The sequence below is a fragment of the Microcaecilia unicolor genome, chromosome 2 (assembly GCF_901765095.1).
Source record: "Microcaecilia unicolor chromosome 2, aMicUni1.1, whole genome shotgun sequence".
NCBI lineage: Eukaryota > Metazoa > Chordata > Amphibia > Gymnophiona > Siphonopidae > Microcaecilia > Microcaecilia unicolor.
This window is the reverse complement of record NC_044032.1, coordinates 199,163,096-199,175,794: the sequence shown is the minus strand read 5'-3', so window position 1 is coordinate 199,175,794 and position 12,699 is coordinate 199,163,096. Positions and strand designations below refer to the sequence as shown.

General features: G+C 41.5%; 1 protein-coding gene across 1 annotated transcript in view; it reads right to left on the bottom strand.

The window, feature by feature from the left end:
• LOC115463265 (hippocampus abundant transcript-like protein 1) overlaps positions 1-11,892 on the bottom strand; it is a 131,576-nt gene extending 119,684 nt beyond the window's left edge. Inside the window, exon 1 of the mRNA XM_030193619.1 lies at positions 11,680-11,892. Coding sequence (XP_030049479.1) covers positions 11,680-11,718 — 39 coding nt within the window. The 5' untranslated portion in view covers positions 11,719-11,892. The remainder of the gene's footprint in view (positions 1-11,679) is intronic.
• Positions 11,893-12,699: the final 807 nt, after the last annotated feature.

The following is a 12,699-nucleotide window of genomic DNA, read 5'->3' as shown; positions in this document are numbered from 1 at the left end:
TTACAGACTACCTATAAACTGATCTGTTCATATCTTCACTAACGAACCAACACCGTAATCTGGCAAGATACACAGTCTCAGGTATACTCTCTCCATTTTGGAGTTCCACAAGGAGCTATACTTGCACCCACACTTTTTTTTAGCATCTTTATGTCACCACTACTACAAAATGACACAGGGACAAAGTTTGTCCCTGTCCCATCCCCGTGGGTTCTGTCTCCATCCCCACAGGCCCTGTCTCCATCCACACCCCATCCCCACGGGCCCTGTCTACGTCCCAGCCCCGCCCCCATTGGCTCTGTCCTCATTTACATAAGTCTCAATTATAATTTTATATTTATATCTTTTTTAAAGTATAAAAAGGAACAATATGCTGCGCAACTATTGTATATAAATTACAAACAGAAAATAATAACAGCATGCAGCTATAATAACCCTCCTCACCACCACCCTCTACCCTTCCAACCCCAACAATAGCTGCTTTCTACTACCCCAAGGAATCCTAATCCACCCTGTTAAAATGTTGAGGGGTACAAAATACAACCTGTTCTGTATGCCCTAGAGGGGAGAAATATGCCCTATGAAACACTGTTATGATTTTTTAATACGTGGATGAATAAGAAGTCATCAACAATTTCAGGATTCAGTCTAGTTCTCCTGTCTTCCACAGTCCTTCCTGCAATAAAAGATGTCTTCTTAGAAGATGTGCTGGTAGCAGGATGTACAGGATCCCCATGCAAATTTTGCTAGTTGTGGCCAGCATGTTTTTACAAAAAAATCAAAATATCACTCTCTGTTATCACTCAAACATAACAGTCCAGTTCATTAACAGGCTTCAAAGTAGAAAATGACATGGGGACAAAGTTTATCCTCGTCCCTGTGGGCTCTGTCCCCATCCCCGTGGTTACTAAGGGTCCCCGTCCCATTCTTTAACCGCTACTCACATCTATACAATCATTGGACCTGACCCCCTATGTATATGCTGATGATAAACAAATCCTTACCAACCTAAACTATAACTCCTCTCAGGACATCTCAATTTTTAACACTAAATTAGACTACCTTTCTCACAAATTAAAACTGAATCCTGACAAATCTCAAGTTGTTCTATTTTCATGGAAAAGAAAACCAAAACCAGTCATTCCCATAAGCATTTCCAGATCTACGATTACATCCCAACCCACCGTTAAAGGTGTTGGGTGTCATTTTAGACCAACATCTGACTTTCAAGCCACAGATCTCGGCACTTACATGTTCTTTTTTTTTTTTTTTTAACTATACATGAAATATTCTGTCAGACATCTCTTTTGACAAGAAGCACTTAGAATTCTAACACATGCACTTGTCATCAGCAACTGTAATGCACTTCTACATTCCTATTCAAGGATGCTTTCTCCACCTGATCTGATATTTCTGCCACCTGTATAGCTGGGTTCCCTCCTTCGACTTTCTCAAGGTAGAGTACTAATTGTCAGTACCCTATTTGCCTGTATTTCTCTACTTTTAATCTATATCCCTTTTGCTTCTACTTATTTACCTCTACTATTTAACTGTAGTTATTTTTCTTATTTTCTTTTCCTTAATTTTGGAATGTTAACCATTCAGATGGTTTTGAACCTGGCACAAACAAGCAGGTCCTGACTAAATTGTGCGCAACTGATGTCTCCTTGTTGGCAGAAGTTATGGTGTTGGAATCATTTGATAGGGCTACAAAAGAACTGTCGACAGATACCAAGTCTTCACAACATCCGGTGATCTCAACAAAATATCAACTGAAATATTTTTAATTTAATTTAAAAAGTACTTGTATTCCGCTTGATCTATACAATTCTCAGCAGATCACAAACATAACATTCATAATGGCAAAACAAATAAGACAGTATGTAAAAATGCAAAATACATAAAACAATCCTATTTTAAAATATTTATTGTCTCCTCACTCTCAGCATATAAAATCTCATTACATAAATGACAACTTCAAACTGCATCGTAATCACATATAAAAAATAAATTCTATAAATATTCAGACTGCCTAAGGATACGACAGACTCCCCTCAAATGCCTGTTTAAATAAATGTGTCTTTAAACCTCTCTTAAACAGCTCAAAACTCTGCACCTTTCTAAATTAATAAGGGACGGAATATTCCATATTCCTACTATGATAAAGATAGTGTACATCTCTAAACATACACTAAATTGAAAATGGAAGAATTTCCATATTTGTGTTCCTACAATCACAAATATAGAAGAACAGCACATCTCTAAACGTACTAGCTGAAAAAAAAGGGCTGTTGAGCTTAAGTCTCTCACTGGTTGATAAAAATGCAGACCAGCTGAAAGCAACACAGATACCTTTCTATTTAAGATTTTAAAAACCAAAGACGACAATTTATACTTTATTCTAAAAGCAATAGGAAGCCAATGAAGCTATTTTACAACAAGGATAATGTGTAAATTAGAACCAACCAAACCAAGACTCTTGCAGCTCATTTTGATCAACTTGCAGAGCACTCATCTGGCTCTTCAAAATTCCTGTCAAAAGACCATTACAATAATCAAAGCAAGGACTGACAATACTTTGTAATACCATTCTGAAACTGATCCAGTTCAAAAATTCTTTCAGTCATTTCAATAAGCGTAACCTAACAAAAATCTAGCTCTAAGTCTGCACCATTCCCTATAATAATGATATCACTGAAATGTCTGTGCTCTGTCTCAATGTGCTGGTTGGGGAGCATAACCCCTAGGGTCTGGTCTAACAGGATAAGGAATTACATTTTAGAAAATCAATTTGTCCCCAGACTTTTTTTTTTTTTTTTAATTATTATTCCTTTTATAAATTCCAATGAGTTAGGAAAGAAAAAAATGAATAACACACAATAGATTATTGTAAATAGTCAATGGTGTAACTGAGCAAAGAGACACTAACACACATTCACAAGCTACTAAAGATCACCACAGTGGCAGTATACCAAAAAAACCAAAATTTCATATTAAGCCATAAGGTTGCTGCAAATTCAATATGCATAGCCTTGTCTTTATACTAGGAAAAAGTTAACATTTACTAGGCGTTGAGGCCAAGATAGCGTCTGAAGCAGACGTGTGCGTGTGAGCTCTGAGTTTAGATGAGTTTAGCCTAGTTGTTTTGGAAAGTTTCCCCGTTGTTCATGGGGAAGCGAAAGGTAAAACCTAAGGGGGTCTCTCTCTCTCTAACCCCGGTGTTAGCCTTGTCTCAAAACGGACAACTCTGGAAAGATTCGGGCTCTTACTGCTTGAAGAGGGAGCAGCTTCAGTTGGGTCCACTGGAAGATCGTTGGACCACAGCACAGAGGGAGTTTCATTGAGCCCTCCACTCAGCACAGCTCCTCCGTGACCCAAAAGCAGTTTTGCAGCGGCAGCATCGCCGATGCATGGAACACTCGAAGTGGTTTTGTTTCCAGCCGCGGCTGGAGGGGGCTCAGTCGCTGATTCCTCTCTGCTTCTTGTTACATCTCTAGGAGGACAGGAAGGAGTGAAGTCGTTCCCTACCAAAGGAGCTGCTTCCTTGTGCCTCCAAGAAGTTAAAAGACCAGCTGTGGTAACTATGGAGTCCTTGTGGGATGTTAGTCAAGGTTTTAATTCTTTTCTTCAATCCTTTTCGAGGTGAAGTTTCAATGTTGAAGGAAAATTTTAAGAAGAGGTCAAGAAGTTTCAGAACTTTTCAATGGTGACTGTAAGAGATAGGAATACTCTTGCTCTCAAGCTACAGTACCTGGATAATCAGTGTAGGAAGAACAACTTGAGATAGGAAAATTTAACAAAGTCACCGTTGATTCCAGTATTGGATAGGCCATTAATTCCAGTACTGAATATGCTGAAAAAAAATATTTTCAAGCGATTTTGGGACTTCCAGCTGAAAGCTATCCGCCTATAGTTAGAGCCCAATATCTAACAAGAATCTCAAGAAGTTCTACCGAAAGAACTCAGCCTGAATTGAATCTCCCTTAATTTTTGGAAAGTTCCTTACAGGTTATTACTGAACCACATTATTAGTGACTTTTGCTCAGGAACCGGACAAATATTTTATTATATTTTTGTCATATGAATGCAACATTTTGGAGCTCAATAGTTCCAATTTTTCCTGACCTTGCTAGAGATACTCATAAAAGGAGATGAGAATTCTTGGCTTTAAGGCCTAGTGTTCTCTCCTTGGGTGGTTCTTTTGTATTAAATTTTTCCTGCAGATGTTTGGAATCTCTAAATTGTAATAACTACTGTGTATGGTTTGATCCCAAGAAATGCTTCCTTGAATAATCCCGCTTGATAAAAATGATAGTTAGATCTCTTCCTGCTACTTGTGATTAATTTTATATTAATGAATATTTTCTAGTGATCTATAATTTCCTTGTATCTTGGCCTAATTATTTGTGGATTAAGTTGGAATGTTATTTCCCTTTTTCTTATTTCCTTCACTATTGTGAGTGATATTACTATTTTGCTATTTTTGCTGTTATCATCTAATAGTTAATTCTTTGGATGTAATGATTTGTTGAATAGTATAAATAAAAACATTTACTGAGCCAGGCTTCATCAAATGGAAGGAAAATAGCTTGTGTGATAGGATGAATACGAACCTCCCCTAGAAAAGTCCTGTCTAAAACCCAGATCTACAATCCTCCTGCAGATTAGCAGGGAGAATGAGGAAAGCAGGTGCTACATATATCTAATTAAACACTCTAACTTGCCTGGAAGGCTTTGAAGACAGGTCAGGTCAGGTCAGGTCTCCACGGACTTTAAGAAGCAAACCTGTGGGAGAAAGTAAGCCGACTCCCTGTATAAAAGGTTGTTTATAAGTTTGTTAAAAGACTGAGAAGCACTATGTCAAGCAAAGATAGAAAGGGATGGGTATAACTGAACACACTGCAGACACCTGCTCTAGCCCTTTTTCCCTCTATCCCAGTGGTTACCAAAGGTTCACAGCGCCCTTGGTGTCCATGCAATTTTTCAAGGTGTCTCCCGCCCCCCCCCCCCCCCCCCCCCTTCCCGGGCCACACATTTGTTCTCAGGTCTTCCCTCCCCTTCCAGACATTTCCACTCAGGGCACGTCGCAAACAACCACACATTTCCTCGCAGGTCTCTCCTCCACCTCCCACCCCCACAGTAACATGGAGTCCTACGTTGTGGAAGAACCAGAAATGGCTTGCTTTCTACCTGTTCCAACTAGCACAATAATCATTCTCCGATCTGCTCATGCCTGCAGTAGGAGAGCAGTACTGCTTGCTTTTGTGCTGCCTGCTTTTACAGCAGGGTCCCAGTAAGCATGTCACAGAACTGCTCCCTGTACAATGGCAGTCCACCTCCCTGCCGATCCTTTTTGAAGAGCTCTCTGTGTTCTAGGAAGGACAAGAAGATCAGAAAGCCCTGTCACATTGTGCACCAAGGGTAAAGCCAACAGTTAGAGAGAAAAATAACCAGGGCAGAGGGGAACAGTTCTGCTTCACTTTGAAGCTGCCCCCCTCCCCTGCTGCTAAACAGTACCTCTACAGGCTGCATATGGAGTGTGCCTTCTGGCCTCTCTCAGGCAACGTGATAAAGCAGCTAGAGGACAATCTATGGAGACACATGGAAGACAAAAAGGATCCTTCCATGACACACCTGTGAGTTCATCACGGTGCAACAGTGTGCCGCGGGTGCACAGTTTGGGAAACGTTGATCTACCCTACAGTTACCAGCAGGGACAAGACTATAGCGGAAGCATTCCCAGGTCATAGGTGCAACTCCTGTGAACAACTGGTGGAAAAGACGAGGATGTTAAATATTTAGAGTAAGAAGCTGAGGTATAAATTGAGATGAATGATGTCTCCACCCTATATCCCAGAAGCTCCTGTGAAGGCCTTGATGTTCGGCAACTTTTTGTGAAAGCCTTGCTAGCCTAGAGATTAGGTGCTGGGTTAGTAATAGCAAAGCAGTGAGTTCAGTTCCCACTGTCTCTTTTTAGGAGAAAATATTTTTTTCACTCAAAGGACAGTTAAGCTCAGAAACGCATTGCAGGAGAATGTGGTAACAGCAGTTAGCGTATCTAGGTTTAAAAAAAGGTTTGGAAAAGTCCATAGTCTTATTGAGATGGACATGGGGAAAGCCACTGCTTGCCCTGGGATTGGTAGCATGGAATGTTTCTACTAGGTACTTGTGACCTGGATTAGTCACTGCTGAAAGAAGGATACTGGGCTAGATGGACCATTGGTCTGACCCAATATGGCTATTCTTATGTTCTTCTCAAATCCTATCCGGCCATACGCTTTTCAGCAAGTGTGAAAGAACTAGGGTTGTAGATAGGTCAGATACAAACAGGGTATGCGGTGCATGAAAACCATGCTTTGGGGGGGGGGGGGGGGCTGTATGTGCGTGGTGGGAAAATACATGGGCAGAAGAGAGCCAGAGGGGGATTTTCAACATGAAACCTTTGTGTATATTGCCACTGGGGTGATCTTAATACCTTCTGAATTTGTATTGGTGACTTTTCTTGCTCAGCTATGCACATTGAATATCTAAAGTAATTTCTCCTATTATGTGTGAAAAAAAAGCCAGAGAACGTTGGGTGGAGCAGAAATGGTGACGAAAAGTCTTAAAAAGAAAACCAAAAGTGATGGAAGATAGTGTGGACAGAGCTAGAACTAGCTTTTTTTTGCTGCATCTAGGGTAGTCAGAATTACCCTCCTCCCCTCTCCACATGCTTTTTATCTTAGTGTACATCACAGCTGATAGTGCAGGAGTTTTTGTAGCCCAGCCCATTCAATGTTTTAATTCAAGGTCTCTTTCACTTATGGGCACCCCTCTTATGCAAAGCCTAGGCCAGATGTTCCCTTTTTGCCATATACATGGCAAAAAACGTGGCCCCGATCCAGATCCAGCATTCCCCCTCCCTCCCTCTCCCTTGTCCAGCCTTTCACTCTCTCCTTTTTCTACATCCAGCACCATTTCATTCCTTCCCCCTTTTCTGAATCCAACATCCCCTTCTCTCCACTTTTCAGCATCTTGCCCCCTCTTCGTCCCTTTCGCATTGTACAGCATATCACACTATTATGTAGAGAATGGCACGGGGATTAAAATTTGTCCCAGTCCCCATGCGTTCTCTCTCCATCCCCACAGGCCCCATCTCTGTCCCCGTCCCCATAGGCTCTGTTCTTATCTGAAGAAGCCTCAAAACATATATATTATATTTAAATCTTTTTATTAAAGTATAAAAAGTAACTATATCCTGTGCTACTGTTGTGTATAAATTACAAATAGAAAATAACAATGAGCAGCTATAATAAACCCTCCCACCACCACCCTCTACCCTTCCAACCCCAACAATAGCCAACTTCTACTACCCCAAGGAATCCTAAACCACCCTGTTAAAATGTCTAGGAGTACAAAATACAACCTATTCTGTATAGTGGGGGAGAAATATGCCCTATGAAGCACTCTGTTATGATTTTCTAAGATGTGCTGGTAACAGGATGTACAGGATCCCCCATACAAATGTTGCAAACTGTGGCCAGAATGTTTGCTTCTTTTTCCAAAAAAATAAAATATTGTCGTCTGCATCAATCAAACAAATAGAATCCAGTTCATTAACAGGCTTCAAAGTAGAAAGTGACATGGGGAAAAAGTTTGTCCCCATCCTCAAACTGTCCCTGTGGGATCTCTCCCCATCCCCACGGTTACCACGGGGCCCCCTGTCATGCTCTACTTTCATGCCCTGCCAGCTCTATGGCCACTGGTATTATCAACATGGTAAAACAGAGAGACAAAGGGCCAAAGGCACAACTCAACATGGGGAAAATAGTGTAGGGGGTAAGGGAGGTGTTATGTAAATTAATATCTACTTTCTTTTTCTCCACAGCAGCAGGCCATAGGATAGCACAGTACAACAAGCAAGGCAACCTCTTCTGTTCTTCCTCTCTTCTTAAATCAGCCAGAAGCACATGGTAAACCTGAACTGGGTGGCAGAGGTGACCAGGAGTCAGACAACACTGAAAGATACTAAGAATAACTATGTGGAGAGGGATGAGGATAAAGTGAACATGCTAAACAAATACTTCTCTTCAGTGTTCATGGAAGAAAATCCTGGAGAAGGACCGCGGTTGGTTGCTGAAGGAATAAAGGAGAACAGAGTGGATATTGCATCATTCACAGAAGAAAGCGTTTATAAACAGCTTCAAAATCTGAAATTAGCAAAGCTATGGGACCAGATGGGATACATCCCAGGATATTGAGGGAGCTCAGAGAAGTCCTGGCAGGAACTCTTAAGGATTTATTCAATAGATCTTTAGAGACAGGAGAAGTACCACAGGATTGGAGACGAGCTGATGTGGTCTCTCTTCACAAAGTAGAGACATGGTAGAAATGGGAAACTACCAGTAAGCATGACATTGGTAGTAGGAAAAATAATGGAGTCACTGGCAACATGGCTTTACAAAAAGGAAAATCCTGCCAGTGCTTTCTCAGTAAATGGAAAGTACATGTTACATGTCAAGGTGACACTTAGGAGGAACTGAGGCTATGTGGCCCATATATGGTAGATACACATGGATATAACCTTGATGGTGATGAGAGACTGAGGACTCTGCAGACTCCAAGATGTTCCAACGGAAATATGTGTTCAGAGAAGGAGGACACCAGGTGTTTCATACTACTTGTTTGCTTCATGGTTTTGCACGCTGGGAACACGTGTTACTGATAAGGAATTAGCAAATTGCCACAAAGTGTGCATGTGAGCACAAGTAGGAGAGGATGATACAATGGAGGAAATTGCCATTTTTGTATATTATTATATTGTGTAATGGAAGGAAACAGGAAGAGCCATATATGATCACAAGTTAGTTTAGGAGAAATCACATGATTTATGAGAAACGAAACTTACAACAGTATATATGTGATGACTAGGAAAGTTTTGCAGAGCAGCAGTTTTGTTATTCAGTCTGTGCGTCTGGCTACTGGGTGACTACCTGCTCCAGAGAGAACAATTATTTTGTATTGGCTTAGTGAAATACCAATAAAGATTTTTACTGGTTGCGCCTATATCTAAGTCTGATTGTCTCTCTTATTCCAGCCTCTAGGGCTGAAGTGTTTTCCCCTCCCCAGGGCAAGAGCCAGGATTACACATTTTGGCGCCCTCAGAAAGGGACTTGGTTGCCCCATTACCAACCTCTTAAACCAAATGCTGACTGTACATAAAGAGTCTAAAGTTTGGCAGATGCAGAGCTCAGTAAAGTTTGCATAAAATCACAATTCCTTGGTGCAATGAGTATTCTTTGAGAGGGAGAGCGAGAAGAGCTTACTCTAGTACTAACCAAAGGGAACTCAGGATAAAGCCCAGTTTAACATCCTTAGGCCTTCCAGATTTTTGTCCAGCCCCAGCCTGTGCTCAAGCTTGAATGAGCAAGACTAAAAGGTGTGGGAGTGCGAGTAGGATAAATAACGTATTTGTTTGTGGGTCGGTATCAGAGGGAGAACTGAGCTGGTTGGTGAGACCTGGGTTACATACTATACAAGACCTTGAGAAAACAGGCATAAGGGAGGAAATGTAGTCTAGCCAGAAAATGTGCATGTAATCTAGTGTGTGTGTGTAGTCCAGCAAGGAAATGTGCATGTAATGTAGCCAAAGATGATAAAGCGTGCTGTAAATGTTTGTGTGTGAGACATGTATATTGTTTACCAAATTTGTGATCGTGTAATGGAATGTGAAGTCATGCAGATTATTGCTAATAAAAAGCCGGAGCTGAGATGAGAATTCAGAAGTCAGTCAAGCACGGCTGCTAGACTTTGCTGTGAGACTGCTTCCCTGAAGCTCTATAACACCTGAATGGATATTTGGTGTTTGTGTCTTATTCCCTCATACAGACCTCAGACTCTGAGAGCCAAATGCCAAGAATCGAGGTAAGGTGTGTTACCCCCAGGTAGTATCAGAACCACAATCAACACACCATTATCTCCAAGCAGAAACAAGGGAACAGTTCTGCCGATACTTGTAAACTGAATTGGCCACCATCGGCAAAAGGATGCTAGAGGCTTGATCAACTTTTTCCTGACACAGTATATTTTATGTATTTGTTATGTATCTCTTTCCTACACAGATGGAGCACAGACTGTCCCTTGCTGCTATACAGTGCTATATGTGTCTAGCAGTGCTTTAGAAATTACAATAGTAACAAAAGACAACCGGTTTCATATTTTGTTAGCTTCTCAGAGGATGAACCCTGTTCTCTTCTGCTTGTTCAAGTACTGCATGCCTATCCAATTGTTTGTACCAAGATAGATTTAAATGATCACAATTTCTGAAAATAGTTATAGCAAGGCTGTCAGAATTAAGTACACCTTAAAATCTGTTTTAATCCAACATGTGCGGCCTGTCTCAGCAATTCTGAGGTTGTAGCTCCAAAGGAGCATATTCCTATCTCAAAAAAGTTAGCACAAGTGTCTGAGATAGAATGATTAACACAATACAAGACCCACAAGAACACATAAAAAAAGGTTTTTACATATACTGGAAACAGCAATGAAAGGCATTCAAAACAAGTTGAATTAACCCAGGCCTTAAAATGATTGGTACTCATGCTTGAGTTTAACCAACGCATTTCGAATTAATGCCATAAAACAATCAGTCAAAGTTTCTATTATACATTAGGTCTGAAAGCACACTATTGGTGAACTTTAAAAGAAAAATGTTGAAGACACGGAGATATACAGCACTAGTAGCTGGTATGATCAATCCAGATTTGATACCAACTTGGGCAGCTGTCAACACTCTTGATGACAGAATGTCCAGGAAACCCAAAGTTTATTCTTCAAACAGAGGTGTGACACACCAACCCAACACGGGCCACGTTTTTGGCATACAGAGCCTTCATCAGGGGTTATTAAGAGCCAGTAGAGTATCAAAACACAGCCCATATTGGGTTGGTGTATCAGCACATCTCTTTCAAGACTAAACTCTGGGCTTCCTGGACATTGTGGCTTGGCTCATTCCACTCTTTCTAGCGTGTGTGGTTTTGTGGAAGACATATATTTATTTTTGTTCTTTTTAACATTCTTGAAGCACCCTCCGACAATGGCACAGGAAACAACTGGCTATAAACAACTTAGAGGTAGTTCGTTTTCTAATGTTAAGAAATGAAACCAAAACAAAACCCCCTTCCTAACAAAGCAACTCAACTGGTGGCTGCCTGTCTTTCACATAGCTATAAACTACTAGCAACGGGTGAATAGCCCCTGCCAAGCAGCAAGAGGCCTCTGTAACAACATGTGCATTCCTCGAGCCCTAAACTCGACCAGAACCTGCCAACCCCAGCGCCGCTTTCGCTAAATCCGCTACTCAGTTGAGCTCTAGACGCCGCATATTCATGCGAGGTTTGTAGGTGTTCAAAGAGACTCTGCGCTCCTTCTTTTCCGTTTGTGCCAAGTTATACCAACTCCCCGGGGATGAAGAGCAGTTTCTCCAAGATATACAGAGATGCTAATGGTGAGCCTGCTTCACCACCGCGAGATATATCGCCCCCCCCCCCCCCTCCGAAAAGGAGTTTAAGCTCCGTTTCGACTCCCCCTAACTCAGCTGCGAGCACTACCGCCGCGCCAAAAGCTTCCGGCCCGGCACGTCCTCCCCTGCACTACTGCACGCAAAGAAGCGAAGTTCCCCGATCCGCCGCAGCCACTTACCACGCCTCCATCCCTCATCGTAATCCTGTGGACCACCATGGTGAAGGGCCCGAGACCCTCCCGTCCACAAACAGCTCACGGCGCTGCCATTGCTGTAGCTCCTGCTCTGCACCAAACCACCCGGGCGACAGCCCGACTTTCGCTATCTCGCACGTCACAACTCACACAAGCAAAAGCTCCACCCGCAAGAAGCTCGCATCCCACCGTGGCGCATGCGCGTTAACCACTTACAGGCACGTAAGAGATCGAACAATCAAAGCGGGCTAGGGCGGGGCAAGTTCAGTTTCCGAGGTCACAGTGGCAAATCACGGAGTCGTAGTAGCCAAGGAGGTTGGAGAAAGAACAATGAGACGTCATAAACCTATCTGGGCTGAATAATAATCACTGAACAGTAGCAAACGCTTATTAGAAATAATGGACTGCTTATGCGTGGCTCATTTGTATAAAAGTCTAAAGCTGTTCCAATTGGATAGGCAGTGGCCTTAAAACGTGGAGGGTAAAGGATATATTTTTTTAAAGCTTCCCAAATGTATATATTGAAAATCACTAAAACAGCATAAAAATTGTTGAAGCTGATAGAAACAGCAGTAATAAACTCTGTATTTTGTGCTTATTTTTCTACTCTGTTCTATAGAATAATACATGGCTAAATCTTAACTATTGTTGTAATCTGCTTTGGGAAGCCTGGTGTTATAAAGCAGATGCAATATATTGAAATTAAATGAAAGTAAAATTCAACTCTTCTTTCATTAGGGCACATTGTTGCAAAATAACTCTCCTCTCGTGTGTCTGGGCAAAAAACTCTTTATTTGGGAGTCAATCCCCTTCTTATATACTCTATGAATATTCATGGATATTACATGTATTATCATTACTATTGGTTACATTTTGCTTACACAACCATGATCATGCATTGCTTACAAGAACAACTCTACATGAACAGCTCGTGAACCTGCTCAGGAATGTACAAACATCACCTGCTATTCTGCTACTTTCTCAGGAAAGAACAAAAACATCACA